The sequence below is a fragment of the Physcomitrium patens genome, chromosome 5 (assembly GCF_059467195.1).
Source record: "Physcomitrium patens ecotype Gransden chromosome 5, ASM5946719v1, whole genome shotgun sequence".
In the NCBI taxonomy this organism is placed as follows: Eukaryota; Viridiplantae; Streptophyta; class Bryopsida; order Funariales; family Funariaceae; genus Physcomitrium; species Physcomitrium patens.
In genome coordinates this window covers 15,125,124-15,143,714 of record NC_143414.1, presented here as the reverse complement: position 1 = coordinate 15,143,714, position 18,591 = coordinate 15,125,124, and the positions used below count along the sequence as shown (strand labels likewise).

Genomic DNA, 18,591 nt, shown 5'->3' with positions numbered 1-18,591 from the left:
TAGAAATATAATAGTACAACTTGGTACTATATTATGAAGAATCTCAAGTCGACACTCTTTGTATACAACTTCAAAATGCAACTAGTTCTATTTATCCTATTTATTATTATTTTTTTTTATCACAGATAGAACAATCAAAACAAATATATCAATACGAAGAAGAACAAGACAAGAGAAACCATACTGAAGTGCATATTAAGAGAAGCACATAAGAATTGCACATCAAAATATGAGAGTATAAGAATATTATCAGATAAAAATGTGCTGTGTAATTTATATTATACATTGGTTTTTTATCATTATTTTATATTTAAGTTATAATAGAATATATTAACTTTTTAAATATATATATATATATATATATAGATAGATAGATAGATAGATAGATAGATAAGTTTATTACTTATTTGAATATTGAATTACAGATTTTTACATCTAATGGTGAATTATATATATATATATATATATATATATATACATTTTGAAATAAAATAAACATATACATCTTTCATCTTTATCTATACATTTATATCAAAATTTAGCACATATTACATAATAAAATAATTTAAAAACAAGTCACATATTGATTGGCAAATATTCCTAAAAAATCATAGATAAGATTATTTCCAAAAATTCATTCAATCATGTAGTAGTTGGAGTTCAACCAATCGGAGAATTTCGAGTATAGACACCAATTTTATTTTTACATAAAGTAGATAATTAAACCATAGCTTTCAGTCACACAACTGTTCATCCACACACAATATAATGCAGTCAAGGTGGTTCACAACCTAAGTCATCATTGACCATGCAGGGTACTTAATATTCCTCACTGGAAATTCAAATTAAAAATAATAATAAATCGCGACTACATCATTCTAATAATTGTTTTGGAATATTATATTAAATACAACAGAAATAACAATCTGTAGTGATAGCCCAAACTATAGGAGAGCAGGGGAACGACAGAAAGGGAAAATCCTGGGAACGCGTACCCGAAGGTAGGGGCACGAAGTGCAAAGGAGCCAGTGTGAAAAGGGACAAGTGATGTTCCCGAATGGATGTAGCGACTAGGATTCGATCCCAGGAGCTGGAGAAACGGGCCAAGGCGAGACCGCCACGCGCACGCCAAGGGAAGCATCTTACATCCCCGACGAAACCGGCGAGTGTGCCACGAGTCGAAGTGCCGAGGCTCGGCACGAGGCTGGAACCGAAGCAACTCTCCGATGCGGTGGGGGAACTCCACCGCTGCGCGCCCTGCACGTGGCCTGAGGAAAGGCCCCGGCGCCCGGCCTGGAATTCGTCTGGAGCGGCACAGTCCAGCGCGATCCCTACTCCAGGACCTAGCCCGCTCCCGCGCGAGGGAGGGAGCCAAGGCCCTCGCCTTACTTGTTTCTAAGTACTTGTCTTGTAGCCGCCCCATCGTCCCTACTGTCGCCCCACCACCACGGAGGGCTACGCTCAATCTATTGCCTTTCCTTGTCTCGTCGTCGTCCTCGTCCCTCTGGGTATAACGCTGCCTCCAGGTAGCCTCCGGATCGTTGCCAGTGTGTAGCGTGCTCGTGGGTTGCGAGAGATTGTGAGGATTTGAGTAATTTCGCGTTTCGGTAGCTGTGGAGAGCGCGCATGGGTTTGTTGGGCTTGGTTTTTTTGGGTTGGTTTTGAGTTAGTTGGGTTGAGGTTTGCGTTTGTGGAGAAAAGGGTAGAGGATTGAGAGCGTGAGAGAGAGAGAGAGACGGACGCGATGGATATTCCGAGCATGCATGACCACGACCGGTATGAGCTGGTGAAAGACATTGGGTCGGGGAATTTCGGGGTCGCCAGGCTCATGCGCGATAAGAAGACCAGGGAGCTCGTTGCTGTCAAGTATATCGAACGCGGGGAGAAGGTGCGTCGGTTCGGTTTAACGTGATTTGGGGACTGAAGTACTGCAAGTGTTCATTCAGTTGTTCGTGTGTGTTTCCGGTTGCGGTGATGCGACGACGGTGTCAGGGAAATGGATAGGTTGGAGTGGCCGAGTTTGGTGCAGTTACGTGATAGTGAGACCTAATCGTAACATTTCCTGTGTTGGTGGTGACGTGAGAGAAAATTTTGACTTGCGAGTAGTGACTGATGAGGATTGGTGTGAGTATTTGCAGATTGACGAAAATGTCCAGCGGGAAATTATCAACCACCGGTCGTTACGCCATCCCAATATAGTGCGATTTAAGGAGGTGAGAAACCTACACATATTTCTTATTATTCCAAGGGTCTCAAGATTTGTGGCCGGTCGCACAATGATGTACCTACTGGACTAACATGATTGTCTTATTGTACATTTTGTAGCATTGAAACTCGTACTTGTTTCATTTCAGGTCATGCTGACTCCAACCCATTTGGCTATTGTTATGGAATATGCTGCTGGTGGAGAACTTTTTGAGCGAATCTGTAACGCAGGCCGCTTCAGTGAAGATGAGGTCTGTTTTATTTTTGTTTTGTTTTTATTTTTTGTTTTTGTTTTTATTTGATTGTTTGTGTCAATGCGTAGTTTGTGAAGATTGATCAAATGTTTTTCTTACAGAGATATGATATGTTGTGTTGCAGGCTAGATTCTTCTTCCAGCAGCTAATCTCGGGAGTGAGCTACTGTCATTCCATGGTGATTTCCTGACCCTTTAAGTATCGCAATCTTATTTTATGATTTGAGTTATCGGGTATTTTCTTTCGGTTTGTTCTTTTCCTCACTCTGATTATGCATCTGCATGTGAATTTTCCAGCAAATCTGCCACCGAGATCTGAAGTTAGAGAACACGTTGCTTGATGGAAGCCCAGCTCCTAGGCTGAAAATATGTGATTTTGGATATTCGAAGGTGAGTTTTAATGATTCCTTTGGTAGTTGGGAATGATTTCTAGACTTTACACTTAAAACTGGACGATGTCTCATGGACGATGTCTCAGTTGGGTTGAGATAGCTCGATGGATTGGTATTATTACACGCTCGAATCAATGATGTGTTGTTCTACAATTTTTGACTCTTCGTTTCGATTGCAGTCCTCCTTGTTGCACTCGCAACCCAAGTCGACCGTGGGAACCCCTGCCTACATTGCCCCAGAGGTTCTGTCGAAGAAAGAGTATGATGGCAAGGTAAGTTTTTCGGAAGCGTGTTGGTTTTAGTGGAATAAATTGGTTCTTGGACAATGCTATTATCATGCGGAACTGAAGCTATTTTTGGTGTCGGTGAGGTTACAAGTGCACGGCTCTTTGTCAGCTAAAGAGGCTGATTTGCCGTGATATACAGATTGCAGATGTGTGGTCTTGCGGTGTTACCTTGTACGTGATGTTGGTTGGAGCATATCCTTTCGAGGATCCTGAAGACCCAAGGAATTTCAGGAAAACCATTGGGGTAAGATCACCTCTTTTGGGTTTAAGTTTTTGTGCAGCGTGATGTCGTCTGCGCATTCGTCGAATTCGATAAACCTTCACGGAATGCCTAAGCTGTGACTGGCTTGGTTTGCAGCGTATCTTGAGCGTGCAGTACTCCATCCCCGACTATGTGCACATTTCAGTGGAATGCAGGCACTTACTTTCCAGGATATTTGTTGCTAACCCTGCTAAGGTACGATCTGTCATTGAGTTGAATTGTGAATGTGGAGCCTTCCTTTTGCACATATAGTGGTTGCGTGGGCCATTTTTACGTTTTTTCGAGGCACCATTTGAGGCTTAAGTCATGTAGGAAGCAAAATGATTAATGTTCATGTTATGGGTTTGCGGTTGCAGAGAATCAACATTCAGGAAATTAAAAACCATGAATGGTTTTTGAAGAATTTACCAGCAGATCTCGTGGATCTTGCCGACAGGAGTTACGACTTTGAGGATCCCAACCATCCTCCACAGAGCATCGAGGAAATCATGCGAATTATAAGTGAAGCCAGGGTGCTAGGAACAGGTGCTACAGGGGATTACTTCGGTGATAGCGTAGATGACATGGACTTGGAAAACGACGTAGATCCCGATGCGGATCCCGATGTGGGTAGCAGTGGGGAGTTTGTGTGCGCAATGTAGGGTGGTAGCTATAAGTAAGAAATATTTTTCATTCGAAATTAGATTGGATAATAGGAGGTAAAATGGTGTTGTAGTTAGATAGAGTGGAATACCCATGTGTTTTTCGCTCTTTCTGTGGATAGTTTTATTGCACCAAATCTCGATGATACCTAGGACGCGAATTGGAATACTTAACGACGAAGGCCACTACGTCCCCGCCTGTCGTCTTCAACAACGGTGTTGAAGCTGTAGTGTACAATGCACAGGAATTTATTTGAAGATGATTGTCGTGGTTGTCGAAGGTCCTGGAACGTGGGGTCTTCTGAAATTTGTGGATCCTCGAGAACCCCCAGCCGATGGGTGACGGAGGTGGAGATTCTCATGCGCATGCCAAGGATAATGGTGATTTGGCCAGATGCGGTTAAGATCGTCACAGGAACTTTCGGATTTCGAATACCTACTACAGTCTTTCTTTGCCCAATATCTTTTAAGGCGGTAGTTCAGGTAGAACCGGGTGTTTTTTTTTAGTATGCCCCAGCGAATATAACTTGATGGCTCAGGTCAACTGAGCTGATGTCATGGTAAAATCCTTGTTTTTCCTACTTGTAACACCAAATTATCCCTTTGGGAATATCTCTCGTCGTTGGTGTTTTTAAATCGAAGTGAAGTGTAGCGCACTAAATGAAATACGCTAACCCAAGCACGCTTCTGTAATTTTTTGTAGTTCTTTTTTGAGGAGTCGGCGTTAATTGCAGTTCATAAGTGGATATGCAGAAGTCACGCTTGACAGTTTAAAAGGGAAAACATCTTAGGCGTCCACGTAGTTCTTATCTTATGCACCTTCTGTTTACGTGCCATTTGGTGCAAGTTTAGGAATCCTGGACTCTACTTGGAGTTGCCACTGGAAATTTGATGTTTGGCCCTGTTCCTACCACGTGTGTGGAAAGTAATGCACCTGTATGTTTCTTAATGGTACCCCTAAATTGATTTCCCTTTGATTGCGGCTTGTTGATTGGTTCTGATGTCCGACATTTTATCTGGTCCGTAATGAGACTCGGAACTTGCTACTTTCTGTTGGTAGAATCATCTGTCTTTTATCGTTGCCATGCAGTTGTCGTTTGTAGGTTTTGGCCGGTGGTTTGTACCAAGGAAATTTCGGCTGCTGTGTTTACTGTTTTCCTGGCATGCAGTGTAAAGTTTATATTCCTGTCTCCCGTTGATTGCGGCGTATGTACAACCGCAGTGGTGAACTCGGTCTTCTATGAAAGGAGTACATTTGATGGGATATTCCCTGAGTATCACCATCTGATTATCCCCAAAATCCTGTAAATCACTGATAATGTCGATGATTCTATTACCATCAGTGAAAACTCAAAATCCACATTAACTGAAACACGAGTCTCACATCCATCTCTCCATAAACACACATACATAAGAAACACAGAATATATCGTTGTAGTTTTTACTTGTTTCTGTGGCACAGAAGATGTAAGTACAAATTATATTGAGAAAAGAGACAAAAGAAGTTAGAGCAGAGAATCAACAAGTTCACTCAATCATAAACTAGTTTTAATTAGCATGTTTCCAATTCAACTGTCTCTATGACATTGCCTCTACATACTTTGAATTTCAGATGGTGATTGTGATACTGAAGAAGCCATTGTCCAACAAGAAAATACAATCTCAAACTTGTGCTAATCTAACACAGATATGATAGCAGCAAGGATGACGTTTACAAGGTCAAACAACAGTTTATTCTTTGGATATTGAGCATGTATTTATGTTGCAATAAAATTGGGTTTCCGAAATAATATTCCTTTGATCTTGATATTACAAGCTATAAATTCAATACTAGCATACAGTAACACCCAATTCAAAACAGAAAGCAATGGAACGCATAAAACATCAAGAAGTTCCTCTTTGGAAGATGCATTTAATTCAGATGATACATGATTCAAAACTGATGTAAAGGAACCCATAATTTTTGCACCAAATGATTTAAGATAGAAGCAACATAATATGTTGTATTGATATGAATAGTTCAAGCCATGAATTATAAATTCCAAGGGGGCAAATGACAAGTTGTTAGTGATACTACCTTCAATATATGTCGTTTAATTGGCTAATTGTGAATGATAGTTGAGTGTGATAGCTCAATGCTCGTTAAGGTAAAGGACGAATTTAATGACATTTGCAACTACATTATGCTTGCTTTAGAGAAAATAAAACTATTTGGTAACATCTTGCTTTTTTGTACATTTTCTGATGAGACCCAGGATGTTCCTAAGAACCAGCTCCCTTGTAGATATTGCTTCAGCACTTCAGACTAGTGCTTAGTATCTGCTTCATACGTATTATTAATTTGCTAATTTGACAAGGTGGGTGTTAAAAGATTATTAATTACTTTTGAATTTGATCTTAGCTTACCAACTATAATTCAGGAACTTAGTATTCTTGTTCCTAATCATAGAGTTATAATTAACATTAATGCTTACTTGTTTCCATGATAAATAGAATTAATGCTTTTAATCACTTCTGTGGGTGTGTTTGTATAAATGTGTCCATGGTTTTTATTAATATAACAAACACACAAAAAAAAAATCTTTCTTAGAAACTCGTCCATGAAAAAAACTACCTGTACATATGTTTCTTCCACATAATGTCTTCATTAGAAAACTAATATTTGAAGGTATTATTTCCAAGTATTAAATTGCACATGCATTTATTTCTGTTTAAGAATTATAAGGTGATAATAAATTATAGAACATTAAACAATAATAAATTATAGAACATTAAGCTTAATGATAATAAATTATAGAACATTAAACAATAATAAATTATAGAACATTAAGCTTAATGTTCTATAATTTGTTTAATGTATAAGCTTAATTATTAATTTATTGTTCTATAATTTAAATTATAGAACATTAATAAATTATTATAGAACATATTAATAATTTATTGTTCTATAATTAAACAAATTATTGGTGATAATAAATTATAGAGCATTAAACAAATTATAGAACATTAAGCTTTGATGCCACACAAAAACCACAAACCATTTATATTATAAAATATTTTTTTTGCTAATACTACTTTTAAAAAAATGTAAATTTAGATATTTGATAAAACATCACAAAAATAAACCTAAAATTTTAAGTTCTCATATTCATATATGTGCAACAATTCTAATAATTATTTTCGTAAAAACAAATAAACAAGCTCTGGTATTAAGATCCAGTTATTATGTCTGTATTTTTGTTAGAGAAAAAGATCGATCTATACATAGCAACAACCATTATTTGACCACCAATTAACTACATCAAAGTGTCAATTACTACTGTGATGTTAACAATCCATGACAATAGTTGTGTAATATTTAGTAAGAGTTTTCAGGATATGTAAGTAATCTTATGGTACATTTGACGATTAAATAGATATTGAATATATTTTTAATTATATATATATATATATATATATATATAATCAACTTCATCATTTTATTATAACATAAAATACCAAGTCATTCTATGAATCTAACATCTATCAAATCTGTTATGTAACAGTTTACATATTAATTATAGAAGAACTGCATCAAATAGATTTGACAGTTTTCTACTCCATTATCAAACCTATTAACCTACGTTCTTGAATGTTATGAATATATATTTATACATATATGTGTGTGTGTCTATCTATATCTTTTGGTCATTAATGTGTGCATCATTAGTATAGTATTTCATACTTAAAATTATGATACCAACATACTAGGTTATTTAAAATTAAGTTTCAAAAAGAAAATTGAAACTCAAGATAGTATAAAATAATTCACGTTAATTTTTTTGATTTATTACGCAAGCAAATATCACAATTCATTGAGTCCGAAATATCACAGTTTGATTCTATACTCAAGTCCAAGGAATATCAAATCTGTACTTGAATAAACTAATAAATTAATCTTATAAAAATATAGCTTATTTCACATAAAAATAATTTTAAATAATAATGATAATAATAATCATTTACCAAATAATGAAATATTCAATTTAGTAATTAATAAATAATAAATATTAAACCATGGAGAATGTTATATGTAACTAATTTGAAAAAACCTAAAAATTAAAAGAAACAACAAATCTTAAATTCTAAGCACATTAATATTCTGAGCCACTCTTGAAGAAGTGCCCATGAAAAAAAATGGAATCTCAAAAAGATATTTAATAATCGAAAATATAAATCGAAAATTCACAGCCGTAGATCTGTGACTCGTCAACGCAATCCTGTCCGTAGAACAGTTTTCAGATCTGCCACAGCATCTCGCTGACGTGGACGTGATGTCGCTGTCCGATGTGCTGCATGAGCCCGCCTTCAGACAACGCTGATATGGACGTGATGTGTCCATCTGCGCGGGGTTTGCCCGCCAAAAGCAGCGCGGGTATGGGTCCGCCCGATCCGACTATGCCCAAAGACGTTGCTGGAATTTGATGCCTCGTGAGGTTTGCTTTGGAGGAAGTCCGAGCTTGCCAATTCGACCACGTTCTGGAGCATTCATGAGTTTCTCCTCATTCTGTTTTTTTACTGTCGTAGCTTCTTCCGCACATGGAGTACGTGCCTCTGTTAGGGACTTGCCTTGCAGCGTGCCGAACTCGTAATTTTCTTTTTCCTCCCTGGACAGTTCTATTTACTTTTATTCGGTTTAATTTAATTTTTTCTATTTCTGTGCAGATCTTACGACGTTGCAAGCCCTCGAAGGTTTTGCAGATTATTGTTTAAGCAAGGGCTTTCGCTTCATGCATGACATGCAGTTCCTGATCGCCTTAATTTCCTCGCGTCCTGCCGATTAGATGAAGAAGAGCGGGGTTGTTTTTTTATTTTTGTTTTGCGTTGATTGGCAGACTGGCTCTGCAATGCTCCTTGTGGCGCTTTCGTTGCTCTTATCAATTTTTGGCGGTATTGCACTGCGTCGTCTTTCTTTCGTGTGAAATTTCAGCACACAGAAATGGTGACTGAAAAGTCTCGCTTGTAGAATTGACACGGCAACATATGCAGGGGGCATGGATCGTGCCATTCTTGCTTTGCTGATGTTTGTATCCACCATAGACCCATCCTGAGATCAGATCTAAGAATTTGGAGATTCGACTGAGGAGTATGCAGGCCACTTCGAAGTTTAACTCCGAGTGTCTGTGAGGAACTTGCTTTTCCCTCAAGTTCTTGGTGCAGTCCAATGGATTTCTTCCCGATGAAGCTGAAAAGGACACACCCGAGTCCTGTTCATTCCACACTGACTCAATCATATGCTACGCCTTCAAATTTCATCTTTTACTGGCATTATTTGCGTTCACGAGCCGAGATGCGGCTCTCACCAGCTAGGGCTTCTGGCATTTTCCTTTAAACAGTTAGGGTCGATAGTTTTGCCCTAACCTCCCTGCGACTTACAGTTCCAAATTTTATGCTACACATGTATGCGCAAGGGAGACTAAGAGGGAGCAAGCATCACACATAGTTCAGGAGTAAAGTGAAGACGGCCATTATTCTGGTTCTCGTTTGCTTGTGAGGGTTGGAAGACATTGTAACTGTCGACGACAGCTGTAGACGTCATGTACCTGCTTACCAGTGGAGAACAAAGGAAGGTCAAATACCTACGCAGAAATTGGACACGAAGTCAGTTTACGGTGTTACTCATCGAGCAGTTCTCAAGATGCAGAATGCTACACCGTCGATAAAGGCTCAACAAACAGAATCACTCTTTAAGAATTTTTGCCCTCAGAAATTTTCTACACCCAGTCGGTTAGAAACTTGTTTTTGGAAGGGTTGAAATTGAAGTAGTTCATAAAGATGACTTCAATTTACCAGGATTAAATTGTTCCAGCGAACAATACAAATAACTGTTGACAGATCCTGGCAGCATGAACAAGGACATTGCAGCGCCTTGTGAAGTGTGTGGGGGATTACTTCCTTTAAAACCAATACCGAAAAGGCATCAAAGTAGACATCACAAGGAACGGTCACTACTTCAGAGCCAAATAGAAATTGAGAAGCCTGAAGGAGCAAGCAGAAGCCAAGACTCACAAGCGAAACGGAGACAAAAGAATCGAAGCGAGAAAATGAGAGAATTGGACAATAATGGTGAAACATCTATCATCTCCGACGAGGAAACAGATGAATCGAGTGGCATGAAGCGTAGCTACGGCTCCGTGTTGAAAGAAATCCAAGCGATTTTCGCTGGCCACAAGGTGAAAAAGGAAACGATTTCGCCCCATGCACACCGAATACAGAGGGAAATCGAGGGAAGCTTACACAACTATGGACACCATAAACGAAGGCAAGCTCACCAGCATGCAGCCAGTCAGCACGCCTCAGAATCTCCAACCCCACCGGAAATGAGGTCGTCGCACGTTCTCAGCCCATATCAAGACTCAAAAACCAATAATGAGCCCGTTTGCAGGAGATTGACTGGCTCATTACCGCAAGACCTCGCAACTCTTTACAATTCCAAGCCAGGTCATCAGGTGCAAGCTGAGGACGAGTCCGTTTGCAAGAGAGCTGATGGTATGTTGACGATTGATGACAGATCAAATTGCAATTTGGCCCCATTGAGCCAGTCTCTTTCACCGAAGATACACGTGCGGAGCTGTATTCACCATCTCGGTGACCACAGCGTAAGGAGGCAAGCGGGAGGAATAGCGGCCGCAGCAAGTTCCTCACCTGCTGGCGATTTGTCCATGAAGGAAAAAGAAAAGAAAATCTGTTATGGAGATCATGACCAGCCTCTCAAAGTCACCGGCCGTCCTTCATCAATTACATCTCCAGTGGAGAATGGCACGCAACTCCACGAAGAGTGTCACGTCCATCAAATCGACGACCATCTAATTGCAGATCTGAGAACTAGATATCCTCAAAGCCCCAGCCAATCTCCAAGACATGAAGCAGGGAGATCCCATACAGAGTCACTGCAAGTTAAATATTGCTGCCATCAGCATGCCTCTAAACAAACCGTCGTTCATCTTCTTGAAAGATGTTGTGCTTGCCCCGTCCATGGCTGCGATGATCTTGAGACTCTCAGATCCACACCTAGGAGCTCGAAGAAGTGTCCAAACTGCGGCTGTCCACAATTAGGCGTGACTCCTCAGATGTCTGCTGATCATCTTCAGCCAGCTAAAGATTCTGCCAAGACTTTACGTACGGGAAGATCACGAAGTCGAGAACGCGAGGTAATTAGATGCGCACAGATATCTCAGTTTGCAGAACAAGACGGGACTGATTGCGCACTCTATGGAGAATGCCGTGATTGCCCTGTCCATGGCGGCGATGATCTCGAGTTTACCAAAGCCCGGAGTCCCAAGGGCCAGGACTCGAAGAAGTGTCCAAAATGTGGCTGTTCAAAATTAGAAGCATCTTCTCGGGAGTCTACAAATCGCCATCAGTCAAAAGATTTTACGAAGATTACCTACAAGGGAAAATCACAAAGTGCAGACCGCGAGGTGATTACTTATGCACACAAATCAACACCGCCTCCCTGCAAATTGCACGAAGAATGTTGCACAAGATTGCATAGTTATTATTGCTATTCGAAAAAGGATCACAAAGAGCTCCAGAGACCAAAGTTTCCTGACAACGGAACTTGCCCGATTTGCGAGCCCCTTCGCCATGAATCTCCACTTTTAAGCCCTATTTGTAAAGAAGCCAAACAATGTAAAGATCCCTTGGTTTGGAATCCCAGACGAGTGCGGAAACCTGGATCTACTGTGCACTGGCTGGACAAAGTGATTGCTTCCAAGAGGATTCCCGCTCCGATCATTGAGGATTTTCTTTGCGGCAGGCGCAGATGGCCTCCGTTGAGGAAGAAGCATAAGTGCCCTGGCTGTATAGCGAAGTCGTGGGATAAGAGCGAGTGCTCGAGCGATTTGTGTAACCGTGAGTTTTTCTCAAGCTGGAATTTAGGCTCCGACACAGTCCAACCCACTCTAGAACGCAGTATGCAACCACGTGGGAAATTCTCGCGATTGGCGATGTCGAGAAATCTGATCGCTATGCCAGTTCTCCAGCTCTCCACGTCGAAGACACTTTGGGATCGGACTGCTCTTCGAGACTGCTCTGAATGTAGGAAACCACTCAATACCAGTGGCGGGCGTTGGTCGTATTATCTCAAGGAAATGTCAACAGATTTAGAAGGTAAAGGAGACTGCAACACGAAATTCTCGTGGCCTCCAGACCACGGGTTCTCCAAACCATGTGAATTTCAAGCGGGGAACCTGTCGTGCCCAGAGCTCTTCTCTGCCTTCCGTTTGCGCTCAAAGGCGCTGCAGCTCAATAGTGAGACGTTTGATAGACGAGCAGCATTGCAGGCATGCAACGCTTCACATTGATATCGCCCTGCTGATTTCTTTATCGCAGTCTTGGGTTGTTTATTTTTCTTTTACTGCCAGATGTGATGCTTCAAGTTTCAGTGCAATGTCGATGTCTTTGGTAGTTTACGGGGGTCTAATCCACCTGAATTGTGAGCATGCAGGTTGCTAAAGCCCAGGGAATAAAGCTTGATAGAGAGGCAATTGATCTAATGCCTGACACCGGTAAATCACATACAGGGCGTCAACGCAGGCGTCGCCATAGCTGCAGAAAGAAGCGGCATGAGGTCTACTTCGGTCTTTGCAAAATTATCGACCCTCCCATTCCATAACAGTACGCTTCCCAAAGATGAGCGCAGTCACGAGGAAGTCCTTGATGGAAAGTTAGATTGCTAAGCTCGGTACGTCATATTCTTCATGCAGTGACATAAACTCGGACTTAGACACATGATATTTTCACCACAATGCGGTTAAATTAGGGGTGTCGGGGTTCAATTGAACGGGGAAATTCTACTACGACTTCCAAACATCTGGAATCTGGACGATAACTGCTCAGAGGTGATCATGCGTGCCTTCAACTTTTCTTCCTGTTTATAAGCTAATTATGATCGAATGTTCTTTTCGCTTTTACAATCCGTCTTGCAATCGTGGAAACGGATGGTTTCTAATTGTAAGTGTGACCACCCATACAGCTTTGTGATCCCAACCCAACGCATGGCGCTGAGTCACGAGAGTGCGCAGTGGAGGAAGATCACTGGGCTCGATTATTGGAGGCTTGCGAGCGAACGCGCAGATGAGCTGGATTTTACGATGACTGTCGCAAGATTTCAAAGAACTGAATGTAAAGTATAGCTGCTTCCTGCATGAGATCGACTCGTCCGTGTATTGAAGTCTACGGAAGATCCTTTGAGCAGCTTGACTTGCTCAAACCGACAGATTTCAAGAGATTATAATCTTATGTAAGTAATTCTGCAGCGACTAAGTTCAGTATGGAAGTCGCAGTTCAAGAAATTGATGGTATTTGGGTGCTGATATATGTCAAGTTGATCATCGTCATAACTCTCGGTATAGAATCACCCAAGAGGCCCTTGCAACAGGTAGAGGCAGTCTCCTATCCAGAGGCATTATCAGATGCGGAGGTTCAGCATGGGTCTCCATCGCAATGGTACGCTTGAAGCTGAATTTCGTTGAGAAAAATCCTTGCCAGATTTTCGAATGTGCCATATTTTGCTGATTCATACTTCTGCAACCTCTTTCGCCTTTGTGCTACCAAAGCAGAAACTGCCAGAAAATTGTTCATTGTGGTTCAATACCAGGTATCTATGCTGGGGAACCCGTCAACTCTCAAGACACAACACTCAAGCCTCGTCTTCAAAAGAATGTGTAGGCAGTGGATCGGATACACTCAGTTCATGTTACCAATGAATCTGTCAACACTGAATCTGTCAAAAGATTAGTCAGACTCAGAATTGTCATACGAAAGAGAACCTCAAACGTGCAAACCCATTCCTCACGTACAAAGCTCAAGCCTCTATACACCAACTTCATTCTCATTTATCATACTTGAAAAACCCAGTTCATTTTTTCTCACTAGCCAAGACAGACGAATAACATTGTATGTACCACAAGAAGCATGAGGTGAGTTCTGACCCCTTCAAACTGGTCAATTCTTTGTAACCTTCTCAAAAAGTAAGCAAGAGCAACACATCCGCAGTATGCAGAAGACAGTCAATAAGACAGCTAGTCTTTGAAGGAATTTTTTGTGACGTTGAAAGGGAAGAGTCTAATTCATGAAACAGCTTTCTTCAGTTCATATTCATACCAGGTTTCTAAAGCTACTAGCCAAGGTTATCAGTTGGGCTGTGAAATTTGTTCTCTGAAAAGTGACTATTATAGTGTCGAGATGGACCCGTCTACAAGCCTAAGAAAGAAACTCCACTCTCATGTGCAAATTGCGTATAGCAAGGAAAGTAAACGCTGCTTTAGTCTCCTTAGTGAAGCTGAACCCTACACCCACTCTAAACATCTCCCGTGAAGAGTGAAGCCCTCAGAATTTTTCCATACTAGATATTGATGCAGAAGCTTATATCCTCGTCTGGTCCCGTGAAGCAAAACTAATTATTACAGCAGGTTTAATGCCATGGCGTGTGGTGCTCAGCAACGATAACCCCTCCTAAAACCTGCGAAGAAGCCAAGATTTGTGTCCTTGAAAAACCTGCTGTGTCTTTTGATTGATTCTTGTATTACTACCGGGACCATTAAAAAAATAAAAATAAAAAACAAAATCAGAGAAAGCTCCACAATGACCAACCAGCATCATGGAAGCTCAGCGGTGTAATTAAATGGAGTGTGCTCCCCGGAGAAAGAGCCTGCCAGGACAGCACTAACCAACGGTCCAGGTCCAGGACTCTTGATGATCCCTCTCTTTTGAGAAGCCTTGCCCCTTCCCCGGTTGTTGTCACGTGATTCTCTTAAATTGCTAAGCACATGATTCTGACACTGAAACTGGGACAAATCTGCAGAGAGACGTCCGATCTGGTGCTGCAATGATGCCACAGAAGAGTCAGCCTGCACTTGAGCTTTGGTCTTGCTACTCTTCCTCGAAACGTCCACCTGCTTCAGCTCTAGTCTGTAAAGAGCACAATCAGTGCAAACTGACAGTTCATATTCATACATGTGCCATTCGTTGAGACCCTCGGGTTGAGGATCCATGTAATAGGAGCGCTTTAATCCTCCCAAATCTTTCATGATCTGCTTCCTTGACTCGTGCCAGCCGCGTCCTCCATAATCAGGAAGCGATCGTTGTTTCCGTGTCCCACTTTCAAAAGCACGCCGAGGTTTGTCAAAAAATAGCCACTCTCGTAAGGTTTCACTAGGATACACAGCAACATCGAAAAGATCTGCACGCAGGATCAGAAAATGCTGTCAAGGCTTGGGATCTAAAGAGCTGTGGCGTCGCCTCCATGAGGGATTCACAACCAGAGCAGCTTTGAAGAATTCTATGGTTCCTAGAGAAGCAAAGAGCTCGACTTAAAGCTGAAGAGGACTCGTGTACTAACCGGTTGCATTCCAAGGAGACTTCGACGTTGCTGCACCTTGCAATTCAGGGATCCCAACGGCATGTCCATTAACTCGTGCTGCGAGAGCTGCAAAGAGAGGACCATCTTTGAGGTCTATCCCACCCGGTCTCACAACTGGGCACATTCCTGGAGCACCTTCATTAAGGGCCAGATCTTCGTGGAAACGACTGCAATAATAAGTAACTTCATTGCTACCTCGGCTAGGTCTAGGGCAATCCCACAGAGCGCACTTTGGGTGCAGGTGAGCTGCCACAGGAGAGACCATCGCAGCCATAGTAAAATGATCCAACATGGTATGGATCTTAGGGTTTTGCTGCGGCCTGGGTGAACATTGCAAGGCGTCGTCGTATAGTCCCGAACTTGTTGCTACTAGGTAGGTAGATTGAATATCCTCCTGAAGCGTTTGCTCTATTCTTAAATAGGCCTCAATGATTTCAGCTTCCTACAATGCGATGCGTACACTAAGTTCAGGCAATCCACAACTCAAAAGATGCAACGAAACGAAAAAATTATTAAAAAAATTAGATCATTTGAGGTCAGAGAAACCTCTGATTGAAGGCCTGCGGTTACCAGGTGAGCAGAAGAGGAGATGAGAGGATGATAGTCATTGTATGGTTGCTGATCATTCACTTCTGGCGTTGGGGGTGCTTTGCTGGTGGCGTCGTCGTCCTCATCATGCAACTGTAATAGCCGCTCCATGTGGGAGGAAAGCTCCGAATTGCATGGACTTACTATTTGCTACATAAAACAAACACGGTTCACGATTCACTACCAGAAGTCAGAAGATTGACACAACCCCAGCAAAGTTCTGTAGAGGTATAGCAGCCGTGCATTGGATGTAGAGAGCAAGATCATATCTCACAATCTTGTCTCCTTTGACGCTCTTTTCCTACCTTTGATATCCTTGAGCATGACTCAGTAATGTGAAAATATAACCTCGTTTTGGAAGTAACATGCCTCAGGATACCCATGGCTTGGGAATGTTAGTTCTCATTACCAACCCGCTACTTTCATATTACCTATTCCTCAACATTAGATTGCAACACAGATTGCACCAGACCAGGAAAAACCTTCAACAAAATATCCCTAGCCTCAGAAAACTACAAGTTATGGACAGAGAGGACATTGGAGATATACCTACCAGCAAGGAACAGGCAGGAGAGGCCTCTCGTAGCTCTGCTTTCCATTCCCTCAACATTTGATGCATTTGCTCCTCCAACAAGGATACATCCTTGTGGCGACCCTCTCGCCGGGCCTGCTGCAATCCTGAAACCATGGATTGCAAGTCATCCACCCTGTTATTCGCCTTTGCCCTGAAGTGTTGGGAGCTCCTGCTGTGCTTCTGCTTCACAACTGCATCACCATCACACAATCGGATCACTCACACAAATCAACTCCCACGAGCCACAGACGCACCTCACCCACTAAATTCCACTACGAAACAGCAGTGATCTCACCCATGATAAAGAATGACATCCACTCGCACACCGCAGCTGAAATCAGCCGCCTCAAATCTTCAGCAACAATCCCACACATTCAACCCTCAAGCGAAGACTTCCTCACCGAAACGCCATTCCTAGAACCCGATTATTGCATTATCAGCAACACCATGCATAGTCCTCAACCCAAGCTAACCCTCTAACTACCAACTCCTCACCTTCCAACCCAATCACTCAAAAACTCCCAAACTCCGACAATCCACATAGCCCCACAATCTAGAAACTTAGCGTATTGCTTCCAATATACCACCATTCAACAGACCTAAGTCACCATGAGCTTAACCAAACCAGCCCTTCCAACAAACTCCGAAACCACGAAACCAGCAATATCATCTCACCCATATCTTTCGACATGATCGAAACACGCCGACAGTGATCAACTCAAGGAGACAAGACGGTCATGAATAATTCCATTCCTCCTCCTCAGCTTCGTCCGATTAGTGGTCCCGTGGTGATGACCCCGGTGAGGCAACACAATACCAGTCTCATGCTCTTTTCATTTCCTTGTCCTCTGCTGCTTCTTCTACTTCTTCATATCGTTCTTACCAATGCCCTCCAGCAATCCTTTCAAGATGAACTGGACTAAGTGACCATGGAATTGGAGCTGGGGGAGCTGCATGAGTGGGTGCCCGTGCTTGGCTTCTGGTGGCTGCTGTGGTTTCACGCTAACATGCCCAGATCCCCATCTCTCTTTTTTCATGCTTTCTTTCAGTATCGCTGCTGTGGCCCCACCCTGCCTGTCCCAGATCCTCCCCCATCCCCCCCCCCCCCCCAGACGACTTCCACAGACGTTCATCTCGGGGAATGCCCGAGGAGCAGCGACCTCATTAGACTGCCCTTACATTCTAACTGCTGGGTATTCTAATTGTTGTGATAATTCATTTCTTGAACAAGTTATATAACGTATTGGTAAATAGATGTATTCAAGGACATCCATACAGGAAGACAACTTTAATAAGAGAATTGTACAAGATGTTTCATCAAACTATCTACTTAGTCACAATTGTTTTTCTATGTATCAGGATGTGGTTGATATCTTATTAATGATTATTGTTTTCATGTAGCAAATAATTAAAGTATTTCAAATTCATTAATCAACTATTGTCACAAAAATAAACATTGATATGATTAATTCAGAGAATAAGAGGAATTAGGTATAAATAAAAGTAAGTAAATTTGATAATATCTTGTGAAGAAGCTTCTTAGATCCAAATTTGACTTTACTAGTGTTTCTAGGTGATTAGTAGGTTGAAAACTTGGCCAACAGATTGGCCACATGTCGCACATATTGGCCACTTGAGGTATAAGTTGGTCATATAGGAAACTTATCTTACAAGTTGGACACATGTTTTACAAGTTGGATATGTTTCAAATGACTTATAGAACATTGTCATATAACTCTTTAGTTGAATAGTATATATTCAGATAAAAGTGAGGCTCTCTTCACTTTTATCAACACATTTCTTGTATTCTTATCTTAGCTCAAGCATCTCTAACTTCTATGTTTCTATCTTATATCTATTTTTGATTTATCTATTTTTTATTTGAATGTCATAAGAATGTATTTTTTCTTTAGAATTTTATTGTAATTTATGTCTATGACAATTCAACAAGAGTAGTGATTTATTATTCTTGTTTTAATTTAAAA

General features: G+C 41.3%; 3 protein-coding genes across 6 annotated transcripts; 2 read left to right on the top strand and 1 right to left on the bottom strand.

Annotated features, from left to right (window-relative positions):
* The first annotated feature begins 1,553 nt into the window (after window positions 1-1,553).
* On the top strand, window positions 1,554-4,989 carry LOC112282596 (serine/threonine-protein kinase SRK2A). The gene is made up of 9 exons (XM_024520388.3): window positions 1,554-1,888; window positions 2,139-2,213; window positions 2,355-2,456; window positions 2,584-2,637; window positions 2,756-2,848; window positions 3,030-3,122; window positions 3,277-3,381; window positions 3,496-3,594; window positions 3,756-4,989. The coding sequence occupies exons 1-9, from the start codon at window positions 1,745-1,747 to the stop codon at window positions 4,038-4,040; spliced, it is 1,050 nt and encodes a 349-aa protein (XP_024376156.1). The 5' UTR covers window positions 1,554-1,744; the 3' UTR covers window positions 4,041-4,989.
* Window positions 4,990-7,863: 2,874 nt separating this feature from the next.
* On the top strand, window positions 7,864-15,200 carry LOC112282564 (uncharacterized). Of its 3 annotated transcripts, none has more exons than XM_073534320.2 (6): window positions 7,864-12,364; window positions 12,529-12,922; window positions 13,057-13,323; window positions 13,462-13,529; window positions 13,681-14,002; window positions 14,887-15,200. In XM_073534320.2, exons 1-2 carry the CDS (start codon window positions 9,926-9,928, stop codon window positions 12,694-12,696), a joined length of 2,607 nt encoding a protein of 868 aa, XP_073390421.1. In that variant the 5' UTR covers window positions 7,864-9,925; the 3' UTR covers window positions 12,697-12,922; window positions 13,057-13,323; window positions 13,462-13,529; window positions 13,681-14,002; window positions 14,887-15,200. The 3 variants fall into 3 exon arrangements, with proteins under 3 accessions (XP_073390421.1, XP_090106764.1, XP_073390420.1); XM_073534319.2 differs by having other exon boundaries at window positions 8,450-8,623; window positions 8,745-12,364; window positions 13,462-14,002; XM_090250638.1 differs by having other exon boundaries at window positions 13,462-14,002.
* LOC112282563 (transcription factor VOZ1) lies at window positions 14,111-17,608 on the bottom strand. 2 transcript variants are annotated; one of them, XM_024520304.3, is made up of 6 exons: window positions 17,282-17,608; window positions 16,586-16,797; window positions 16,015-16,182; window positions 15,424-15,886; window positions 14,676-15,264; window positions 14,111-14,544 (listed from the first exon to the last, which is right to left on the bottom strand). In XM_024520304.3, the coding sequence occupies exons 1-5, from the start codon at window positions 17,295-17,297 to the stop codon at window positions 14,681-14,683; spliced, it is 1,443 nt and encodes a 480-aa protein (XP_024376072.1). In that variant the 5' UTR covers window positions 17,298-17,608; the 3' UTR covers window positions 14,111-14,544; window positions 14,676-14,680. The 2 variants fall into 2 exon arrangements, with proteins under 2 accessions (XP_024376072.1, XP_024376071.1); XM_024520303.3 differs by having other exon boundaries at window positions 14,111-15,264.
* Between the last annotated feature and the right edge of the window lie 983 nt (window positions 17,609-18,591).